This window comes from Ictalurus furcatus, chromosome 13, assembly GCF_023375685.1.
Source record: "Ictalurus furcatus strain D&B chromosome 13, Billie_1.0, whole genome shotgun sequence".
NCBI classification, from domain to species: domain Eukaryota; kingdom Metazoa; phylum Chordata; class Actinopteri; order Siluriformes; family Ictaluridae; genus Ictalurus; species Ictalurus furcatus.
The window spans coordinates 18,111,004-18,136,872 of NC_071267.1; the positions used below are offsets into that span (position 1 = coordinate 18,111,004).

The 25,869-nt window shown below is 39.4% G+C and overlaps 1 protein-coding gene across 4 annotated transcripts in view; it reads right to left on the reverse strand.

Annotated features, from left to right (window-relative positions):
* LOC128617546 (cadherin-18) overlaps positions 1-25,869 on the reverse strand; it is a 137,348-nt gene that overhangs the window by 62,256 nt on the left and 49,223 nt on the right. For 3 of the 4 annotated variants that reach the window (XM_053640703.1, XM_053640704.1, XM_053640706.1), the window contains one exon: positions 16,761-16,880. The exons of the other annotated variant lie outside the window; for it this stretch is intronic. In XM_053640703.1, the coding sequence (XP_053496678.1) occupies positions 16,761-16,880 (120 nt within the window). The remainder of the gene's footprint in view (positions 1-16,760; positions 16,881-25,869) is intronic. 4 annotated transcript variants of the gene reach the window in all.

Consider the following 25,869-nt stretch of genomic DNA (forward strand, 5'->3'; position numbering starts at 1 on the left):
GATATGCCAAAGATTAGCACATACAAACATACCTTTACATTCAATAAAGTTAAAACTGTCATCAGCTATGAAAAGTCAACTTAGCATTGATAAATACTAGGTTCTCATCTCTGGTCTGAGAATATCAGGCTTCAGTTTTTTTATGTATATAAAATGCAGTATTAATTAATATAATTAATATATTAATATAAATGCAGTTTTATATGTATATAATGCAGTTAATTCTACGGAGCCATTGTGAAGGAGGCAGTGAGTCTGACCCAGGGTGAGCCTGGCTGAGATAGAATGTTAGCCTTTTGTTCACCCCTCTTCAAGTCATGGAGAAGGTGATTGCATCAGTTTCTCCTTCAGTCTCCAATACAGATTGTGTATTTGTAAAGGATCTGCAAGATTGTCCTGGGTGCAGTAAGAACATTACAGGTGATTACTTCTCTTGCTAATTATTGCTGGTCTCTGTGATAGTTGAACCTAGGTAAGCCTAGATCATCTTGAATACCATTTTTAAACACTCTCTTGGTGTCCAATATGATATACATGTCATTAATGTTCAGTGATGATGCCACAGATACTCATGGCTTTTAGTAGCAATTTTTTCATGTAACCTTATAACGTAGTAAACAAGCAAGGTGAGTGTTTAATAAAATGACTGATAGCCTTGTAAATCTTTGAACATAATTACATTCACAATCCAAATCTTTACACTCATTATGTGTATGTTATGGGCACAGAGATGGGGGGACCCAAATGCAGAACACAGACACAAGGATTGAAGGTTAACAGGATTAATTGAAGAGTAGTGGAAGCTGGGGTGTGAGAAAGGAGTGAGATAATGTGTAATCAGGGTCTGGATTCAAACTCCAGTCCACCATGTAAGAATCAAATGCAGAGCAAGAGAGCCACAGGGAAGGGGACGTGTAGCTGGGTATAGCAGGAAGTGACACAATAAATGAAATCAGCACAGGGTAATACAATGAGGGAAAACAATGCAAAACACTATTACGGAAAGAAAATGTGAGTAGAGCCAGACGTTACCGCACTAAAGGCTGGAACGTTCTGGCAAAGCGTGGCTGAAGGACCGGGGTTTATATATGCTGATGAGGTGAGTAGATGAGGAACAGATGTGGCCAATACTGCAATCAGGTGAGGCATGAGGTGGAGTGCTATGCCAAAACACACACACACACACACAAACAGGGCTGAGAGGGAGGGAAAATAAGGGGAACACCACGAAAGGAAAAACAGGAAAATACATGGGAGCTCTGGCCCAGACCATGACAGTATCCCCTTCTCAACAGGAGCCTCCAGGTGACCTGCCAGGCTTGTTTGTATGAGTCCAGTGGAACTCATGGATGAGAAAGGGATCTAGGATAAACAATCAGGGTACCCAGGGCCACTCCTCCGGTACATATCCCTCCCAGCCCACCAGATATTGCAGGCCCTGTCCTCTACAGCGCACATCCAGCAGCCTCCTGATGGTGTAAGCAGGGTGGCTGTCCATGACCCGAGCGGGTGGAAGGGGGTCGGAAGGCTCATAGGGCTGATGTGAACTGGCTTGAGTTGGGAGACATGAAATGTAGGGTGGATGCGCAGGGATCTGAAGAGTTTGAATTTTACCACAAAGGAATTGATGATGCTCTTGACGGTGAAGTGGCCCAGATAACAGGGGGAGAGTTTCTTGGCCTCATTCTTCAGGTGAATGTCTTTGGTTCACAGCCACTCCCTTTGACCTGGCTGGTAGTTGGGTGCTGAGATTCTATGCTGGTCAGCCAGGTGATAGTTGCATTCAGTGGAGCGAAGCAGGGCAGAATGGGCTTCTTTCCACATCTTGCAGCAGTGGCGGAGGTGAGCTTGCACGGGGGGAATGCAATGTCATTTTCCTGGCTGGGGAACAGGGGAGACTGATAACCCAGGGAGCACTCAAATGGTGACTTACCAGTGGCGGAACTGATTAGGAAATTGTGGGCATACTCCATCCATGGTAACTGGGAGCTCCAGGTGGAGGGGTTATGGACCATGACACACTGTCGCGCTGCTTCCAACTCCTGATTGGCCTGCTCTACCTGGCCATTAGTATGGGGCTGAAATCCAGAGGTTAAACTGACAGGGCATTACAGAATTTTCCATAACACAAATGAACTGGGGCCCATGGTTGGAGACAATGTTCTGAGGGATGCCATGCAGCAGGAAGACATGACTGACCAGGATGTTAGTTGTTTCTTGGGCTGTGGGGAGCTTGGGAAGAACCACAAAGTGTATGGCTTTGGAAACCAGGTCAACTATTGTCAGGATGAAATTATTACCATGCAAGGGGGGTAGGCCAGGGACAAAGTTCAAAGGTGATGTGTGACAAGGGGTGGCTTTGAACAGGCAGGGGTAGAAGTAGGCTGGCAGGTGTGCGGTGAGAGGCCTTGCTTCAGGCGCATACGGTGCAGGCAGCGACAAATGCCCAATTGTCAGTGTCCATGGTTGGCCACCAGAAGTGTCATTTTAATTGGCTTAGGGTGCAACTGGAGTCAGGGTGGCAGGTGAACCGGGAACAGTGGGCCCACTGGAGGGTCTGGGAACACAGGGAGTCAGGGACGAACAAGCGGCCAGGATGCCCATTACCTGGATCAGGTTGGGTGCATTGGGCTTTCTGGATAGCAGACTCAATCTCCCAAGTGACAGCCCCTACCACACAGGCTGGATGGAGGATGGTGTTGGGGCCCGAGGTGTCATCTTCTGGGGAGAACTGGTGGGAGAGGTCACTGGGCTTACCATTCTTACCACTGGGCTTACCATTCTTACCATTCTGATAAGTGATCACCACCTGAAGAATAGGGCCCAGCAAGCCTGGCGGGAGTCGAGGTGCTTGGCAGGCTGAATGTAGGCCAGGTTTTTGTGGTCAGTCCAGACGATGAAAGACTACTCAGTGTCTCCACTCTTCCATGCCCAGCTTCATGGCCAACAACTCATGATTCCCCACATCATAGTTGCGTTCCATGGGAGAGAGATGATGAGAAAAGTAGACACATGGGTGGAGTTTCTGGTTAGGAACTGATCATTGGGAGAGTACCACACCCACACGTGAATCAGAGGAGTCCACCTCCACGATAAATTGATCAGGTTGGATGAGCACAGGGGCAGAGATGAACAGGTCCTTGAGCTTATTGAAGGCAGCTTCCGCCTCAGGGGTCCATACAAAGGGAGCTGATGTGGATATGAGCCTAGTGAGGGGTGAAAGCTGGAAAGGAAAGCTGTTGGAGCTGTTTCAGAGTAGTTGGTCTGGGCCACTCAACTACGGCTTGGATTTTCTTGGGGTCAGCCTTAACTCACCTGCTCTCAATGATGTACCCTAGAAAGGTGACTGAACAGGGATGGAATTAGCATATTTCTGCTTTAACAAACAGGCAGTTCTCCAGGAGTTGTCGGACAAAGAAGAACATGAGGAGACAAAAACAATAAGCACAGGATAATATGATAAATAAAAACAACATTAAACGCTGGCACAAAAAGAAAACGAGAGTAGAGCTGGAAGTTACCGCACTGAAAGCTGGAACAAGCTATGACAAAGCCACACAATGTCTCGTTTCCTTCTCAGGGAACAGAGTTAGATGCGTAACCCAAACATTCACTTTCAAAGGGAACTCACGTTGCATTAGCTGAACGCTGTGGGAACGAGAATACCCACTTCGTCATACTGAGTGTACAACCTGTTCAAAAAGAACTGAGCCCGAGGGTCACTGCAAGACACTCGAGCATGGGCCGGAATGTATATCCAGGCTGTAAAATCGAATGAATATGTGCGGCATAGACCACCCGGCCACAGAAACACATCCTGTAAGGATACCTCTTTGGACAAAGCCTTCGAGGAGGTGACACCCAGAGTGGAATGAGCCCTAATGCCCAGAGGCGTAGAGAGACTGCGTTAGAGATAGAGATAGATTCCACTATCCAATTAGAGATGTGCTGTTGCATCCATTCTGCTGTCACCGCCTAAGCTGACCAGCAGCTGTTCTGACTTACACCACTGGCCGGAGCGGTGGACGTAAGTACAGAGAGCCCTTACTGGACACAGTGGGTGCAATTTCTCTTGTTCTGGTATGAGGAACAGAGGAGGGCAGAAAGCTTGCAACACTACTGGCTGGGCAGCAGATGTAGGCATTTTAGGAATATAATGCGGCCTATGATACAGGAAGGCCTTGGCTAATCCAGGGGTAAAGTCAACACAGGAAGGGCCAACAGAAAGCTTGTAGATCTCCTAATTGCTCGAGAGTTGTCAGGGCCAGCAGAAGAGCTACCTTTAGAGTCAGAAGCTCCTCAGAGGCTGACACTAAGGGCTCAAATGCAAAAAGTTGCCACTTGAGTGCATACAATTTCATCGTGGATGGTGTTCTAACATTCTACATGGTCTCAACAACCTCAGTTGTGAGACCAGAATCTATGAGCTGGTGCCCCTCAGGGGCCAGACCTACAGTTTCCATAGTTCCGCTGAGGATGATAAATCAGACCTCCGGCTTGAGACAGTAGTTCCCTGCAGATGGGAATCTCCAAAGAAGTGCTGTCTAGCAGGGATATTGTCTCTGAGAACCATATTCGAGCTGGCCAATAAGGTGCTACAAGCAGCAGACACAGACCGTCTTGGAGAACTCTCGCTAGAACTTGTGGGAGCAGAGCGATCAGGGGAAAAGCATATAGATGTGACCTCGGCCACATATGCACCATGGCGTCCAGCCTTAATGGTGCAGGAGGAGTGAGGGCGAACCACAGCGGGCAGTGTGTTATCTCTTCGGAGGTGAACACATCCACTCCCGCTTGGCCAAACCTCCGCCATATGGACTCCAACACTTGTGGATGGAGCCACCTATCAATGGGCCTCAGCTGCTGCCTCAACAGGATGTCTGCCCCCAGACTCCAGTTGCCCAGGATGTACATTGCACTCACTGACAAAACTTTCCCTCTGCCCAGAGAAGAATTAGTTGCACCTGCCTGAACAGGGGGCGTGAACATAATTCTCCCTGGTGGTCGATATATGAGACCACCACTGTGTTGTCTGTAAACACATGGTGACCTCTCAGTTGAGGAAGAAGAATTTCAGTGCTAGTAATATGGCCCGCATTTCTAGGCAATTTATATGCCACTCCAGATGAGGGCCACTCCAGAGACCATGAGCTGGACAGCCGTCTAAAACTGCGAACTGAGGCTATTTCCCTGGATCATGCTAGAATTAACCAGTCATCCAGGTAGTTTAGTACATGGATGCCCTGGAGTCACAATGGAGCCAATATGACATCCATGCACTTTGTGAAGGTGCGAAGGGATAAAGCTAGCCTGAAGGGAAGAACCTGATCTTGGTATGTGTTGCCTCCAACACATACCCCAGGAACTTCCTGAGACTGGGCGATATTTCTACATGGAAATATGCACCTTTTAGATCTGTCACAAACCAGTCCTCAAACTGAATCTGTGGAAATATAAAGTTGGGTGTCAGCATCTTGAACCTGTATGTGCGAAGAGTACAGTTCAGGTGATGCAAATCTATAATTGGCCGCATACTCCTCTATTTTTTGCTCGACCAGGAAATAACGGCTGTAAAAACCTCCCTCCCTCAGGGAAGGGGTACATGTTCTATGGCCCCTTGTCCATGAGGGATCTTACTTCCTGCATTAACTTCAGGCTCTGGTTTGTCCTGACTACTATGGTGAGCACACCTCTGAACTGGGGGGGTCGAGCTCTGAACTGGACCCAGTAGCAACTTTTTACGGTAGACAGAACCCATGGAGACACATTGAGACACATGGAGACGGTCTTTTAGTGACATTAACTTTTCCATATTCTATTGGAGGGAAAGCATCAGATTTTCATTGCCCTGAGACAGCTCTCTGACCAGAGAACACTGAAGACTTGGGACAACCTTGGCTAGGGGAGGACCTACAGTAGCACTGGGGGCTAACTGCCCTAACAACCTCATGTCCCCGATATGTCCCTCCACGGCCCCTCAGGACCGCTCCTCTTTTGTCTGCTTGGCCTTTATGACCATTCTCAGATCAGACCAGCAGGTCTGCTTGGTAGGCCTGCAACACCACTATTGTCTGCAGTGAACCACAAGCAAGACCCACTACTGCATAGGCCTTGCCCACCAATGCCACGGTGGCCTTACATGGCTTGGACGCCAAAGCCGGCCCCCCTAAGTTACCTGCAATCGTTGGAGAGAGGTAGCTCGCAAGTGCCTCCTCCACTTTCCGCATAGCTAAATAGCCATGCTGTACATTCCACACGATGGCCGAATAATCCGACATGGTGGGGTTATAAATACGGCTTATGCATGGTTTTCCCACAGAAGCCTGATATTTTGTCATGCATTTCTGAAAAAAAGCGAGTTTTCTGCAGTGTGAGGGATTTATTTCACTGGGGAGAAAAAAGCTCATCCAACCTTAGTAATCACTTCAAGCAGCTCTTTATATGCTGCTCTCAGTTTTTAGCACACCCTTCTGGTTCCTTGGAGGAATTATAATTCAGAGGAATTATTATTTTTTATTTGTGTGTGTTTTTTTTTTTTTTGGATTTCCATAGCGGAAGGAGGAGTCACGACACAAGCTCCAAAATCTAGCAGAGAGTGAGACCCGGAAGACAGAGCAAGAGATAGAGCTCCTCTTCCAGATCCATAAGAGATCCCCCGGACCTGAGATGGCTAGCTGCCTTGGCAGGTGCTTCCCACCACGTTCAGCTACCGCAATGCGAAGTTCCCTTTGAAAGGGAACACAAGAGCATTGATTGAACACTCAACTATGTTGGTAAACAATTTGTTTACAGTCTGAATGAATTCATTCAGACTCGCATGACAGGCATTGACAGTAAATCATATTGCTTTTAAATCTCTGCAGCAGAAGGTGGTGACCTAGTGGGTAATCAGCAGAAATATGTTAACCCTTAATGTGCTCAACAATGCCAACTCATAAACTGTGCCCTAGGAAAAAGTTTAACAACAGCCACATTAGACTAGAACGCATCTCCTCTGTCACATTGTAAAGTATGCAGTGATTAGTGTTTTCATGTGAACAGGCACACAGGGCTTTACTGAAGATAAAGAAACCTTAGAGGCAAGAGAAACAGGCAAATAACAAAATTACAGGCTGCCACAGATCACACTACCAGTCATCCAAAATATAAGTTATAAATTGTCAGAGAGCTAACAACAGTAATCCACATTGCACTGACCAACTGTAGATACTTTCTTCACTTTGTCTGTCATGGTATATGTAGGTATGATTGACAGGGAAAAGCATTCTTCCAATTAAATGTTAAATAAAAGTGCTCAGAATCATCCAGTTGTTAGAGAGTGCTTCCTTGTTTAGTGACTCATCAAGTGTACTTGGGTGAAATCACTTTTGGTGCTTCTTTTACCATGTATTGATAGGTAGAGGAGAATGTTATTTACTGACATGCTTTTCTAAGTTCTGTAAATAATGTGCCACTGATGTCATTTTATGTACTATGTGACCTGTGTAAAGCTGAGAGCTCTTAAAACTCCTTAATCAGCAGTGAAATTACCCTACTTATTGTTCTGTGTATGAATGTTTGTGAAGGAATTAGTGGAATAATGACAGAAACTGAATGAACAAAGTGATAATAATGGCTAAGATATGTTGTGATTTTTCGTTTTATGTGTGTGAAACTCTGAGTCTCTGAAATTGAGAAATTTCTTTGTCTGAATTCTCTTGTAAGTAATGTATAAGACTAAGACCCAGTCTGACTTATTAATGTAGCCTGTCTGTGGTGACACATGAGGACATGCTGGAGCTCTGTTAAATCAGTTTGGCATTAACAACCCCTGCTTATAATGAACAACCAAGGGCAGATTTAGTGATTTGGGGGCCCTAGGCAAAATATAGGAAAGGGGCCCTCATGTCAGTGTTTTAACATCGATATTTTAATTTTCAGCATACATTATTTAACATTAAAAGCAATAATCATGGGGTGGACTGGAACCAAAAAGTGGCCCTGAACTTTCTGGCCCAGAGTAGACCACCACATCCGGCCCACAACACGCCACATCATAACACACCGTCTCATTGATAGTTAGACCAATTTTTAACACTACTTACTAGCATAAAAATATAACACAATACAGAAACATAAATGCTATTTAAACATATTTATTTTAAGTAGCACTGAACAGCTATCAAGTCATATTTGTAAAGTAGACTAACAGAAATAGAAGAACAGTGTGACAAAGAATAGAAAACAATCAAGACAGCATGTTAGCTAGTAAGGGGGCATCATCTGGGTGCAGTGTAAGAGAGCTGCACCACCCAGCTGTACAACTCCTGATCTAATTTTACCCCCCACCAAAATAGACCACTACTACTACTACTACTACCACTACTACTATAATAATAATAATAATAATAATAATAATAATAATAATAATAATAATAATAACCATGCATTTTATTTTCTAATATTAATATTATTAAATTAATCTTGATATTAGGCCTATATTAATAAATAAGTCACTACGACCACTAACCAAGAGCAAACAATAAGTCGCTGTATGATATAGTAGGACAGCAGCTTATTAAAATATTCTTCTTTTTTCTAAATTGTGGTAATATTTAAACATATTTATTTGAAGCAGCACTGAATATGAATCCACATCTGAATGGCACACTATCATCATGTGACATTAAACTCATCTATGATCATGTCTGTAGAGTTCAGTGATTCATTTTGGAGCAGGTCAGCAGAGCTTTAGGAGGGAATGAGGAGGAGGTGAAGGGTGTATACATATGAGAGTATGTGTGTGTCTGTGTGTCTGTGTGTGTGTGTGTGTGTGTGTGTGTGTGTGTGTGTATGTATGCAGATGCAAAAATGTATATTTGAAAGAGCATGTCTATGTGTATGAGAGAGAGAGAGAGAGAAAGAGAGAGAGAGAATGAACTGTGCTGCCTGTCCCAGCCTCGCAGTTTTTTGGCTGTAATGCTACAGCAGTCAAGCCCTGCAGAATTGCAAATTGCCTTCACACCAAAGGCAATATCGGTTAATTTAAAACAATTCACAGGCTTTGATAAAAACTTTTTGCTTTCCTCTTGCGTTCTCCTTTTTTCAGCACCGCTGGGGTAGCTTTCGCTTCCTTTTTGCTCTGTCTGTACACTACACGTGATGTTGCTGCCGCTTGCACTAGTTGGCTATTTTCTTCCTGAATCATTTCTGCAGATGTGCAGTAAAATTGTGGAATAAACCAATTTAGTGGGTACTGAGGGGGCCCTGAGACACTCATGAATTAAGCAATCTGACAGCATTTTTTATGTGGATTTTTAGAAAAACAGTTAATTAGCAAAAAGTAAAAATAAAACTTTCTTAACCATAAATTGATGCAGCGTTTTGGGGCCCTTGGTAGCTCGGGGCCCAAGACAAATGCTGACCATTGCCTAATGGTAAAGTCCACCCCTGTGAATAACCTTATACAATTCATGCAAAGTGATTCACATCACAGTCTAATTATTCAGTGAAGCAGCTTTGCTCTTGCAGAAGAATGAATCTCATTTATTATAAATGGTTGTTAAAACTTCTTGTTTTTATGTGATTCAACAAGTATTAGAAGATGTGAGTGAATGTCAGTAAGGCAATTAGAATAAGCTCAGAAGCACTAATGGAAGCTCTCAATCAATTACAGTATGCAGTGTCAACCTAACAGAACAAAATAAAGCTAACAAAGATAAGAAAATCAATTTCATTGATGACAGCTGTAGGATTACTTTTGAACATTAGATTGGTTCATTGTGAACAGAGCCACATCCCCAATTATAAAATGGTGTGTACACTTCTGCAACCAGGTTATTGTAAGTGGGAAAAGTTCTGACACAATTTATCTCAGTTTGTTTATTTATTTATTTATTTCATTCACTTTTTACACGTTTTGGATGTCTCCCTCACGTGTCAGCATTATTCACAGCTGTTTGTGTTTTACCTTTGATTGCATTTATTATTTATTATTATTTAACCCCTTTGTGTGTCTTTGTTTGACAATAAGTGTTGTGTGTGTTTCTTTGTGTTTATTGCCAGACCCGTACTAAGCCCTTTTTTTTTTATTTTTTTTATATTATTTATATTATATAACCTATAAACAAAGGCATCTAAACATATTGAGCGATTAGAGTTCAGATTATTTTACACTGCTGTTTATGGCCAGCTCTATAGCCTCTAAACAATCATAACCATGCTAAATTTAATTGCATTACATTATTCATAACCTACAGAAATCTATCCTTAAATGACAGTGTATGCTCTGTGGCAATGAGGTTGTTTTGTTTCCTGAGTAAATGTATTAGCCTAACGACCATTCCTCTCTTGCAACAAACTGTAGTTCCCTAATTGTTACTGTATAATTAAAAAAATCATGAGGAATTAATAGGAAAAATAGTAAAATACATTGTCAGCTTCTCTCTCTTTCTCTCTCAGGTAATGGCAGTGTGTATGAAGATAATTCTACTCATCATCTATTCTTGTGATCTTTGGCATCCTTAGACAATTGACCCTATTAGCTTCTTCAGACAATCAGGCCATGTCCTCCATCAGTCATGGCCCTATGTCACAACTACATGAAGGACATGAAGGCAGCTTTCAACACAGGCATAGTGTTTCATTTTTGCTCATATAAACACAGGCACATCCATTTGTTTTATACAGTAAAAGAAGAATAATATAAATTAATAATTATTTTTTTTATTAATAAGATTATTGGCTGATTTAACCACCCTAATGCTAAGCTTTTAAAACTGTATTTACATTTTATCTTTATAAATGCCAAATATCTCATCATATGATATGTAAATGGAAAGAGTATTTTGCACATTCCCTTTTCATGAATAAAAAATTACTTTGTCTCCATATTATCATTCATTTATCCAAATCTCAGAGTACATAGATCCAGACATTCATAAAATCCATAATTACAAATTTAAATATTGATAGAAAGTGTTTATAATTATTTATCATTATGAACCCAATGTCTAAATTATAAATAACATTGAGAGGTTACATGGCTTTATATTACACCCTTATAGTTAAGAATTAAGATGAGCATTGCTTTTATAATAATTTTCTGAAGGACAAATTAATACATATTTTTGCATGCAATAGCAATGAATTGTGACTTGAGTAGAAAAAAGCAATAGTTCATACCAATAATCCTGATTTCATTAATGTGACATCATTAGCCTGTAACAAATTTTCAACAAAATAATCAGAAGCTGAATCCAAAATGGCTCCCTAGTAGACACATAATTCATTGCCTATAGGGTTCAGATACACCAAGTTATGAATTTGAATAAAGAACAAGGACAAATCTAGGAGTCAGCCAAACAAGGAAATAAAGTCTGATAATTGCTGTAAATTGCACTCTATTTTTTTTTTTTTTTTTGCAAATAAAACCTGGCATATATAATTAGGTTTAAGGATTATGTTTTGGAAACAGTGGTGAACATTTCACATGCAGTTCCCAGCGTGTAGTGCAGCCCATGGACATGGCGAATGAGGACTACACTTCCCAACCATGCCCACGCTCGAGTTTGCCGGAGTTCTGATTACGAACACCTGCACTACATCAAAAGTTATAAAAGGGCCTCATTAACGTCAGCTGCTTGCGAAGTAAACGCTCAGCAGCCTCGTCTCTGTTCGTGCACCAAACGCCTCACTCCTCGCCAGGCTCGCTGGTCCCTATTCTTTTCCAGGTTCCAATTCACCCTGTCTTATAGGCCTGGCTCAAAGAACACAAAAGCCGATGCACTGTCTCATATCCACTCCCCAGAGGGGCTGCTGGGATTCATATCATCTAGAACTCATCACCTGGGCCCATACGACATTGGCAATGGGTCACCCAGGGACCCGCCGCACGTACCAACTGCTGGCCGAAAAGTACTGGTGGCCCAACATGCCTAGGGAGGTTCAGCGCATCGTATCCTCATGTTCCACTTGCGCTCAGTCCAAGGGACACATGCTCTACCTGCCGGGAGGTTGGTGCCTCTACCCATACCTGAACGCCCGTGGTCCCACCTGGCCCTAGATTTCATAACGGACTTGCCGAAGTCGCAGGGAAATACCGTGATATTGGTGCTGTCCATCAGCAGCCTTGTCTCTGTTCGTGCACCAAGCCTTAATTTCATATACGTTTACCTGGTTTCGATATTCGTTTGTCTTTAGATTACGCTTCTGCCTAGGCCCCGTATAACCTGATTGCCCGATTATTCTGACCTTGATTTCGTTCTGTGTTCCATCTGTCATCTGCTCAACGTAATCCACATTGCCAGTCCGCGTTTGTCTCCGCCAAGGAATCGTAACAAAAATAGCTCTTCGATTTTAGCCTGCTGGTGGCAACACATAAAATTCTGATTTTGTTGGTAAAATTCAAAGTTGAGCCCAATATGTACTTGAATGTTCATAAAAGCACCTGATCCAGTACTGTTTTAGCAGCCGTTAGTTTATCAACTAAAGTTGGGTTATTAGATGGGCCTTGAAGTGCTGGCGGGATCAAGTCAGAACACTGATACCAAATGATTACATTGTGCTGGGTTTAGGCATGGTTCTTAGATACCATTCTGATTTAATTCTACCTAAATCCCAAAACCTCAGCTTTCTCTATATCATGTTCATGAAGCTCTCATAGCATGTCTCACACTTGCAAATTAGTAACAATTCACACAATACCATACCAAAAATACAAATGTTAACGTTAGGTTTAGGGGTTGAACTAGCTTCCATTCTGTATGTACACCAAAACTTTTACATTTAATTTGAATCCAAAGATGCCCAGAGTCCCCTGGGATAGGCTCCAGGCTCCCCATGACCCTGTGTAGGATAAGTTTTACAGAAAATGGATGGATGGATAGAATCCAAACACATCACCCTTTTATATGCAAATTCACACAAAATCATCATAAGATCATGTTCGCTCTAAATGCAAGATGCACAATGATTAATGCATTCAGTACACGTTAAGATGTAGAATATTTAGATGTACCAATGTATGGGAGAGTTAAACAAATAACTATTTAATAGCAACAGAGGCATTTTCATCAAATCTTTTATTTCCCTTGTTTCTTTAAAAGTTAATTAAGTTACCCTTTGCAAAAGAAATGAATGTCATAATATACATGTCCATGCTTATATTGTCAATAAATAAATACTTTTCTTATTTATTTCAAACTTATTTGGGTATATGGCCAGTAGTATATGCAATTAGTAGCAAAAGTATAGCATATTTTACTAATTTTACAAATTTCTAATAGGAAAACCAGTCATTCTGTCTTAATGCCAATGTTCAATTTCAAATGCTTTTCTGCTTATTTAATCTGTGTGCATCGATGGTATCTACAGAAAATATATTCACCTTATGCAAAGTAGTGACTGTGTCTTTAGACAAAAATGTCACTAAGCCCCACAGGTTCCTAGATCAAAATTATGAGGTGACAGGCCTGCGTAGAACAAGATATTGTTGCATGGTCTCCTGTCACTTGTTTTCTCAGTGCCATGATTCATTGCTTAGGGACTACTATGTCAGAAAAATAAATCTACCTTCAACCTTTACACAAGCAGGTGACAGTTAACAGAATTCCTCTTTCCTGACTGCTCAAGTGATCGTTTTCAGGGTTTTCAGATTCGGAGAATTTGACAAAAAATACTTAATATTTCATGCACTTGGAGTGTTTTCTATTGTATCAAAATTTTAAAGGGAGGAAGGTTTCTCATGAGTCAAAGCAAATTATGGTTCGATATAACATGGGCTTACAATTGCAAATTTATGACAATTTTCACCCCTTTCACAGTTTACAATTTACAAAGGTTGAAGTTAGGGCTAGATATAGTACACATAAAATCAGGTTGATGGATGTGTTCAGTCTGGATTTTTATTCTGGCTTTTTTGTGTGTTTTTGTTTCGTACAGGTCCTTGTGGCATTGTGGCCTGCATAAGCTAAAAATAAACCATTGTGGATATTGCAGGTGTCCTTTTTATAATTTGTTTGTCTTTCTGGTGGAATATCTGTGTCAACAGCTTGACATGCGAGTATATGAGTAAATGTGTTTGTCTGTGATAGAGAGAGAGAGAGAGAGAGAGAGAGAGAGAGAGAGAGAGAGAAAGAGAATATGTCATGGCTCAGGTTTAAGATGAGTCCTGCACTGACAGTCTCACCTCCTTTTATCAAAAGAATTTCATTATAGTGACTGATGTAAGTGCACATTTTGACAGCAAGGACAAACAGCTACTAAAAGCATATAAAGTTGCAATCAAAATTATTCAACCCCTATTGCAAATCAGGTTTATTCTCAAAATTTACACATGTTCACCTGTTTGCAATGAGCAAATCAAACAAAAGCAATTGAAATATTTCAACACAATGAATGCTTCAAGTGGTTTCCCCAAATTCAACTGAAAATGCAAGTTATAATGATTTCTTCAGTTTCAAAATTATTCAACCCCCTGAACAGAATCCCTCACAACAGCACAAATATGCTAAACAGGTATTGTTTGATTTGTTCATTGCAAACAGCTGTACATTTTGACAATAAACCTGATTTGCATTGACGGTTGAACAATTTTGATTGCAACCATAGATACTACATATAGCATATATACAAATATCAATGATGTATATCATATAACACATATATCAAATGTGCTGACCTTGAGAACAATTGAAAAGGTATTATTTTAAGCAAAATTAAGTGCTTTCGCTTATTTGTGCTTCCTGTGGCATGATTAATATGATTTAATAAATCACCACAATGTGTCTCCATGTACAAAAATTAAAAAAAAAAAAATTCAAGAGGACTCCAGAATCTCTTTAAATGCTGGAATATTTGCAATAAACAAAATAGAGAAATGTAGAAAAATTATAGTTTTGTGCAAAATGTAAATATATATAAATATAATTTGACTCACCTTCTTACCATAATGTCACATTTGCATTTAACTATCACACCCACTTACAGGTCTCATAGATAAAAGGAAAAAAAAACTTTCACATACTACTTATTTGCAGCTGCATATACAAGCATACAATGTATAACATCATATAAAATTTTCACTTTCTCTGTAGGTCACTTTCTGAACCAATGTAATTTGACAATTTCTGCTAGGCTATTTGAGTAAGATCAATTTGTAATAAATACATTTACCTGATTTTTTACTTTCTAAGTCTAACAAAAAGATTTCTAGAAGGTTACTGAACTAGGCCACATTTATCCTTTTTAAGCGGTAGTTAAAGGCAATCACAGCACAATGCATTAAAGAAGGTTTTTTATTTTTTCTTAACATTCCTTTTGCAGTATTCATCATAGTCTTTGCAAGTAGACACTTTACACAACGGGATAAAGCCAGACACTGTAAAGTGATGAATAGTACTAATGAGCATAAACATTTCACACCTTTCAAAGATATTTTATTTATTTATTTTATTATTATTATTATTATTATTATTATTTTTTATCATTGCCATGTCATCTACTGCAATACACAGAATCCTTGTCAGTTCACAGCCAAAAAGAAATGTGTAGAACCAACCAATCACCAAAAGTCTTCATGAATTCCGGTATAGATAAGGAATAACATACAGCAGACTGTGTGACTGTGTGGTTACGCAAAAATAATTCATACCCAGGTGGTGTGATATATCTGGACATGTGTTATACTACTTATACCACAGTGATTTGCTAAAGATTACATTGTTTAATTTATTAATGAATGACAAGTCACACAAATAGTTACATTAACTATAATCATGTAAACACCTTCTGACCAATCAGATTCAATAATTCAACCTCACTGTGGTATAAAAAGTTTTTAATCAGTGAATACATCAGAAGAGTTTAGTATATCGGACAGCACTGTAAGTTTTACATGACTCTCAGGAGGTTTAATAGTTCAGCTCTGCTGTAGGCAGGCAGCTGTTTTAGCTCCACAGACAGCGCCAACAACACAAAACCAATGTAGTGTAAAATTCCTTCTATGAGAGCAATCATGCACAGATGATTCATTTGATTTTGAATGTTGTAACCTACAATTTCACCTACACACAGCGAGGCAAATGTACTGTGGGACTGTTTGGATGCAATAAAATAAATATATAAATAAATAATAAAAGAGTATTGATTCTGTTATTAACAACTTTTTAATTCCTGCATAGAGATTTTGAATAATGCATGTTCACATTTGTAGGTATGCACGCACACACACACACACACACACACACACACAGAAAGTTAGAGAATAGAGAGAGAAAGAGAGAGAGAGAGAGAGAGAGAGTTTAAAGTACTGTTGTGTGTTTCCTGTTCTCTTTTTCTTTCACATTACTCTACCATTAACACTTAACATACACTTGTAAAAATCTGACCTGATCTGAATGAATTCTATGATTATCATGCGTTTTAAAGTTTCAGAAACCATTTCTTGGACCTCATAAACTCCATACTTCCCCTTCTCACTTTTATAACCAAAGATTAATCATTTTGCATTGTTTTCAAGTACAGTAGTTATAAGTATATGGAAATGCAAAGGAGCACAAAGAGAACATGTTAAAAACCTCATCCTTCCTGGAGGGATCCAAATTATCTAAAGTACAGTGCGGTCTAAAGACTACATAGCACACATGTGAAGCCTGTGAACAAAGGACTTCACTAACAGTTAAATTGAATATCTGGAAATATTTCCAAACATAGCAACATAAAACCAATAACAAACATATTGCAATTAATTAAACAGGAATGTCAATAGTCTGGTTCCTTACCTGTTTGTGGGTCTACAGAGAAGTATGGCTGTCCTTGCAAAATGCTATACACCACTCGAGCACTGTTTCCATAGGTGGGGTCATCAGCATCTGTTGCTGTCACTTGGAATACTGATGTACCTGCAGAGAAAACACACTGTAAGCCAAGCCTTAGATTCACAAGTGTGAAGATGTTTGCTATTAGAAAAAAAATAGTACTGTGATGCTATAATTCAATATCAAGATAAAAATAATCCAGTTCACTTGTAAACATACTGTTTGTTTATTTAAACATACGGTGCATTTATGTCCTTGCACCAGATCACTGTTAATGAAGTTGTATAGAATGGTGCTTGCTGTTAATCTCTTTGGTGAGTTTTTCAATGTATTGTAATATGTATAATAAATATGTGCATCTCTAGTCTATTCAAATGACCACAATGTGACAGTTAAGTATTACAGTTAAGTATTTTGTTGAAGCTGCTTTGCTTCAGGAAACCCAGGGTATTCTGTTTATTAAATTAACTATTCAATTCAATTATTAAGTTTATTATTAATTATTCAGTATTATTTACTTCGAATAAAATGGCCTGACAGAGTTGTGCAATCGAATATAACCACAAGCGGAGGTCTATCAACTTTATAACTGAAAGTCATTCAGACAAACGTAGATGAATCCTGGTCAAGCATGCTGAATCTACTATTCCCATCAAATCAGTATTGAGCTCTATGGTATCATTCTTCCATCCATTACTCATAATAAAGCATCATCTCAATTTGGTCCTGTCCCAGAATGTAATTATTTTATTTTATTTCATTTAGCTTTATTTATTTAAGTTTTTGCATGCAACATTTTATACAGTATTTTCTTACATTTCCATCGTTTTTCCCTTTCCTTACACCAGCTTCCCTTCCTCTTTCTATTTTTTTCTGTCCTCTAGTAATGGTAGACCCCTTCAAAGACTCAGGGCACATGTCTTATCTCATTCATACCCCATACTCATTTGAACTCTTGCTCCCATTTGTGTACATTGAGCTCAATCAATCAATCTATACTGTCTGATGTTGACTTATTACCAGCACTACAATGCTTTGGATGCAGCTCTAAACTATTATTGAGGCCAAGACTTTCCTCAGCTTTTCTTCTGCACTCCTTTCTCTTTCTCTCTCTCTCTCTCGCTCTCTCTCTCTCTCTCCCCCGATCTCTCCCTCTCACTTTCTATTGCATGTAATCGCTAAACTATGCAACCACAGATAGGGGGTATCCTCTTGCTACTGTACTCATACAGTAAACCAGATGTATATAACCTGATCCATCATTCCAGTAAAAGCTAAAGAGGATTCAAACCATTAACACGTTCTTTATCTTGGCTGGCAATCATATGGTGTCACTGCACAGAGGAGACCGTAATCTCTTATCAGAATGTGAAACAAGACTAAACTTCACTATTCTGCAAATGTATTTCTTATTTTAACACTTACAAAGTTTACTCCAACTGTAAGCAGAGTAGTTGATGTTGAATAGTGAATCTGTGCTGAACAATTTCGAAACCAGCCCATGAGCTGCATCGTTACACAACTGAGAATTGGAGAGTGAATTTGGGCAGTACATGGTTGCACTTTGTAAGGGACAAAGGAATCCACATGCTTTTCTTTGACCTCTTACATAAGACTCTCTTTTTTCTTTCACAAGCAAACCATCCAAATTAAGCATTAATTTTCCAATAAACATTATTGTTTTTATTAGTGCTGCATGTACATTTAAATCTCCCACTACGCATATGATCATAAGCTTAGTGCAAACACACATATTAGCTCCACATTAGGACTGTTTAGATGCAATGAAAAAAAATCATATAGTAGTGAGACCTTTATGAACAACTCTCTGATTCTTGCATACCTTTTGAAAAATGCATGCACACATGAACAAGTATGACACACACCAGTGACGTGCAGTGAGGTTCGTAGTTGGGGAGGCACTGACTCTTTCAAAGTCAGATTTACAAATATATGAATTCAACAGAGTAGCCTAAATTCACCATTCAACTGGCTGCTTGCACATTGACTACTGGTTTCATATCCCATATCAGCATTCTTTACACACACACAGGTAAGGTACATATTTGGCCAAAGAAAAACGTTACATTTATAGCAGCTCAGAGAGCGCGCATTTGCTCTGCACACTCCGTGTGTTCTTAATTTGCCATCACAATTCCACAATTCCTACTCATTCAATACAAATTAAAGTAGATACAGTCCACAACTAAAAGACAAATGTAGTTTTATTCTTTAAAATAACTTCATTTTTTTCTTATCTTGTTTTATATTTTTTTTTTATTTATTATTATAAAAGGGCTGGTCTTTTATTTTTGTCTTGGACTGTACAACAATGTATGCATGGTCTTACCTTTACTTGTAAATGAAGTCCAGAAAACACAGTGGATGTCTCAAAATATCTAGCTAACCTATCATCTTTCTCAGCAAAAGCATGTAATAGTTCTACATAGTTGCCACGATTAGAAGAGTTCGTACTCTCATCGTTAGCACGAAATGCTAATTGCTGTTTGGCTAGGAATCAAGTTGCATTAATGAGGTCTTTTGAAATCTCTCGGCTTTCCTTTTCTTTAGCGTTGTGGATGATAATATTTAGTCTCCGCTGTTCGTTCAAAGCCAAATCTATCCTTGCGCTTCCAAAAGTTTTTAAAGCAATTTGGCTTTGAATGTGAGTAGTTGAATTTTCATGTCTGCTGAGGCTTCTTGGTATATTTTTCAAGTCACAAAATCCCATTGTAGTCCAGACATTGTCACTCGTTGAGAACAAAAGTCAGGAAAGCAGAAAAGGCAATTTCTCGTAGCACAACCACACAGCCAGTCTTTTCGAGTGTACCACTCTGTTTGAAAAGAGCATGTTATCTTCTGTCCTGTCGTTTGAAGCAAATCTTTTAGCTCTGGCATCGGTCTTCCATTATTTATCACTTCCGGTTTTGATTGAAGTCCAGTATTGTGAAATGTTTTAGCTTTATATATATATATATATATATATATATATATATATCTTCCATTTTAAAAATAAAAATAAACAGACTGATGTGGTGCACTTGACTTTCTCTACTTCTTGACTATTTTAGCTAGCATATTACTCCAATGCCATTTGTCTGTAATACATGAAGAAGAACAATAGCAGAACAAGCCCGTATGCTCACACACACCCCCTTCAATGAGGCAGAGGTATTGGCTGCCTCCCTTCCTGCTTTTTCACTGCGGCGTTATGTCAGATCAGCAAGACTAATATGTTATACACTTATGTGAAATACATGACCTAGTCTATGGAATGTGAGTACATATAAAAAAAAGGGTGTACAAACATTACATTGGTGATATACAGAGAGATCAATTGCACATGCTCAAGTTAAGCAAAAAAAAAAATGAGCAGCTCAACCCAGTTTGTGAGGGATTGCGCAATCCGAGAGGAGGCTCAGCTCGTGGCTGCCTCACTTCGTGTCTTTCCCCTGTATTTGAACAGGAAAATACACAAATTCAGCGATATTGACTATAAAAATCATTGGAATGATTGGAATCATACAATAATTACATTTCTATCACAGATCAGTGGACAAATATTTATTTATTTATTTTTAATCATTATTTGTTTTTTTACATTTCATGATGCCTCCCCTGACCGCACGTCACTGATACACACACACACACACACACACACACACACTCACACAGTGTTGTAATGAATAGATTCTCATTTCTACTTTTTTATTGTTCATAGTTTTAGTTTTAATTGTTTTGTGTTCAGTGAATGTAATTTCACTTGCCTGAAGCCAATTTATTTTACAGCTCCAATCTTTCCAAGCATGTTATGCCATTAACTATATTTCTAAAATTTGAGGTTTAATGATTTTAACTTAATTACATTTTAAGAGTAATACTTAATTATACTGATTAATTAACAAAGCCCAGCATCTACAATGGTGGTAAATAACAAATTTCAGGTGCTTCTTGGGTCAGGCAGATAAATCCATAACATTTGCAGCTTCCCATGTGAGGAGGCCTATTTTACTTCATAATACATGTTTGGACTGGCAATTATAGCTGGTATTAAAGAGTTTAGCTCCATGGAGGACATGGCAGAACCTTAGCCCAGCTGTGTGAATGTGTTTGGACTCTAATCACCATTTTTTATAATTTTTTATAAGACAGTAAATTATTTTAAAAAGTTATACCCAAGTGGTACAGTGTAAGAAATGGATACTTGTAGCCAAACACATGTATTTTCATCCAATTTGACTATAATCAGTTGGTAACATAAGTTCAAAAGCCATATCTGTATTTATGTAGGTATGCAGAGTTCTCCATATTCAAAGATGGCTTACAAATGTGCTTTATATGGTTACCATGGCATTCACACCTGGTTACCAATGCATCCTTTTACAATTCATTTTAGCACTTTGTTAGTGTAGTGATTTACTGTAAATTGAATTTTGCTCGGGAGACAGGTAGGCTTTGGAATTGAAAAGTGGATTCTACTGTTTTTTAAACTCTGCTACTAAGACATTTTGGACTGTAATTTATTTGAAACTTTCGCTGAAAGCAGCATACCCACACCTACAAAATGAGACCCAATTTAGACCAATAGCCCAATAATAAATTTTATTATTCAATCTCCAAAACAATCAGACCTCTTGTGTGGCACACATTATGTTATATTATTATTTCAATTATTTTGAGGATGGTAAGGTAGAGTAGAGGTGTCAGGAATGTTTTTTTTTTTTTTTGTCTAGATCACTGCCTTAGAACACTTAACCACTGCTGTTAAACACAAGTACCCCAAAAAAGGGGGATAAAAATAGGGACTGATCAAGCGTATAAAATAGGAACTATTTTCTACTGACATTGACAGAAAGCATAAAGCTTAGGCAGGGATGAAAAACAATGTATCCAATGAGGCCATGAGATATTAAATTGAGGTCACGAAATTATATGATGTAGGCTATTTTCTGTGGGTTCAATTAACTATTGTAAGTTCTCACATTCATAAAAATATGCCTATGTTTTGGATAATTTGATGTGCTCTTCTGTAAACATGCCCATGGCTTATTAGATAATCTGACTAATTACTCAGCCTCTAAGGTTTCACCTACACTTAGAAGGCAGTTATTGATTTTAGGTTGAAATATTTTGGTTACTCCAAATTGTATTTTGGTTAATACAAATCAGACAGTGGTGCTGTACTTAATAGTGCTCCTCAATCACACAAGAAAAAAAATTATTAAGTACAAGGTCAGTATCATACTCGACTGTCAGTTTTAATGTTGGCAAAATCCACCCTTCAAACACAGCTCACTGTATGGACAGTGTCTAAGTCTATAGTTACAACTGATGGGAGAATAATGATGCACAATTTCAGTCTTATTATGCATGCTTATGCCAAGCCTGTATATCCCATTGTCCATACAGTTGTATGCAAAAATTTGGGCACCCCTCACCATATTATACTGTATATTTTGTCGACTGAGAAGTAAACACAACCTCTGCAGCCAGCTATTTAAATAAATAGTGGATGGTGGATTCATTTTGGGTTGGATTTTGAGGTATGTTTTGTATCTTTGTCCTGCTAGCCTCTTGTCAGCCTCAGCACTGACTGTGTCAGATTTGTTTCCGAAATTTGCTGATTTATACTGGAATCCATTCCTCCACCTACCTGTGTAATGTTTCATGTGACTGTAATATAACCACAAAGAATAATAGATCCACCACCATGCTTAACAGTTGGCAAGGTGTTCTTGTTAACAAATGTTGCTCCTTTTTCCTCCAAACAATTCAGAGACTTTAAAACTACAAGGGTGACCAAACATTTGATTTCTTTTGTTTTTCTGTATATCTCAAACTGAATTGTTTCAGAAATTACAACAAAATCTAAGATAACAAAGGCAACCTGAGTAAACACAAAATACAGTTAATGTTATTTATTTAAGCAAAAAAGTTATCCAATACTAACTGGGCATGTGTGAAAATGTATTTGCCCCCATAGTTACTAAGTCACCAAATTTTCGAAACTGCTTCATAATAATAGGGTTCTGCCGGACTAGACACAACTAGGCCTGATTACTGTAAACCCTGTTCAATCAAATCAACACTTAAATAGAACTTTTTAAACAGCATGAAGTTGGTTAAAATGTCTTACCCTATGCCACACTATGCCAAAATGGAAAGAAATTCCAGAAATGATGAGGAAGAATGTGATTGAAATACATCGGTATGTGAAGGGTTACAAAGCTATTTCAAGGGCTCTGGGATTCCAAAGGACTACAGTAATTGCCATTATCTCCAAATGGAAAAAAACTCGGCACAGTAGTGAACCTTCCCAAAAGTGGCAGATCTTCCAAAATTCCTCCAAGGGCACAGGAACTACTCATCCAGCAAGTCACAAAAGAGCCAAGGACAACATCAAATGACCTACAGGCCACTCTTGCATCAATAAAGGTCACTGGTCAACCACTGCTAACCCAGAAGAACATTAAGGCTCATCTGAATTTTGCCAAAACACACCTCGATGATCCCCAAACCTTTTGCGAGAATGTTCTGTGGATTGATGAATCAAAGTGGAACTGTTTGGAATACGGGGTCCTGTTACATCTGGCATATACCAAACACAGAATTCCACAAAAAGAACATCATACCTACTGTAAAGCATGGTGGTGGGAGTGTGATGGTGTGGGGATGCTTTGCTGCTTCAGGGCCTGGGCAACTTGCAATAATTGAGGGAAACATGAATTCTGCTCTATACCAGAAATTCCTAAAGAACAATGCCCGGCCTTCAGTTCACATGTTGAAACTCAAGCACAACTGGATAATGCAGCAAGACAATGATCCAAAGCACAGGAGTAAGTCCTAGTCCTAGAAGTAAGTGAAAGACTGATTTCCAGTTTGGTTGCAGTTATTGCTGCTAAACACACCCAGATTTTAAGTTTAAGGTGGCAATTAGTTTTTCACATTGGTGATATGTGTTGCATAAGTTGTTGTTTTTTTTGCTTCAGTAAAAAATTATAAATAAAAGCTGTATTGTGTGTTTACTCAGGTGGCCTTTGTTTTATGTTGCATTTCATTTGAAGATCTAAAATAAATCTGGCTGGGGCAAATACATCTCCAACAGAACACTATCACATTTATAGAGTACAAAAACACAGTGAGTTATTTTTGTCCTTCCTGTATCTACAGCCTTTGTCAGCTCCCTCAATTGTACAACCCTCGTCAACAAACAGCTTGTCGATAATGATTAATTGGGTGTAAATTCTGCCAGCTAAAGGAGTGAACAAGCAGAGAAGAAAAGGGAGCTTTTGGTGTTCCATTAAACCTATACGAAAAAAGTCTCTTACAAAGCCTTTTCTTATTAATTTTGTTATGGATAAATTTATGTCATATTTATAGAGATTGGAAATGTAACTTGCTGTATTGATTGCCAAGTTTCACACAGAAAATCCAAGATAGATTAAGAAAAAAACTAAATAACTTGTTGTGCATCATCAATCAGCAGTCATGTATCAAGAAAGGTGGTAGAAAATGTCTCCTCCTGACATCTCTGTGGTTATTTGTTAAGAGAACTTTGGTTTGTATTTTAACTATGCTCTCCTTGTATGCAATTGGCAGTTGGCTGGTTGTGTATCTATGGCTCTGCATGTCCAGATGATGTTGCCTAGAAACTAAGGCTAATGTGGTATTGTTGTCCTTCAATTTTTGAATATCACCCATGACTACATCCTTACTCTCTCTAATTAAAACAGCATTGGACATTCCTTAGCTCTAATTGGTCAACCTGCTGAACAGGAACCTATGAGGAATGATTCAATTCTCTCTACCTGAACATAATAAAAGTTACACATTACCTGCTTTGTTAGTCATGATGTAATCTAGAGATCGGGTCACACACTAAGTCAAGGTAAAGTTTTTTTTTTTTTAGAAGTGCATTTTTTTTCTTTCCTTTTCTTTTTTTAAGCAATATACTGATTTGAAAAGCACCTTTACACTTAAAATTTTGGAAACAACCTGGAGATAATAACACCACCCTTAATGTCTAACAGGGTTACAGAAACGTGATGACTACATGCTGGTCAACAACCATCTGTGTCTTTTGTGTTGAAAGGTTTTCCCATGCTCATGGATGGCAATGGGATTTTGCTTATTTGCAAACTCTTATTTATACCCCATGTTGCCATATTTAAAGCTATAATTAAAGGCAACAAACGCATTCATGGGGACTGAGAACAACTGAAAAATACTATACAATTTTTAAGAATCAGCATTTGTTTGCATTTATATAAGATATTCCTTAGAGTTTAAATAAAGTTCTTATCATTCACACACACACACACACACACACGTACATATATATATATATATATATATATATATATATATATATATATATATATATATATATATATAGTCGCGACGGACCGACAGCCGGTGCGCATAATAAGAAAGACGCTCCTTCCCCGACTGCCGCGCAGGCACGAAGCGGACAGCCTCGTGCCAAACACACCATCAGCCGGAAGGACCATCACGGTGGGGCGGGACCGTCGACGCTACACCGGCCAGTGATTGGGGAGTCCGTCGGGAAAATTCCACCACTCAGGCGACGGCGGAAGAGTATAAAAGGACGCTCTTCCGCCCGTGCGAAGAGGACGGCTAAGATACAGACTACGTGCGCGTTCTTCATCAACATAGAGGTATTCCGACCTTTAGCACGATGCCACCATTACGCTAATCTCTCTCTCTCTCTCTCTCTCTCTCCTTCTCTCCCCGAAGGTTCGAGTGCGGACTAGGCCGCCGGATGGTGAGATCGCATACGACGGTGGATGACGGCACGGGAAAACCCCCCCACACACCTCCTGGGAACCCCGACACGCCCTCGGGAGCGTCGCAACGCCAGCCACACCCCTACAAAACCCCCCTCACACTCACACACACACGCCTCCTCACTGCAGACAGCACCCACATAGAAAAATAAAACCCTAACCACTGGATCACTAAAACCTGCCTCTTGTGAGTCTGTGCTCAGCCCTTCCCCGGGCTAATTCCCTTACACTGGTGGAGGATGAAGGTACGAGCAGAGACCCGCCAA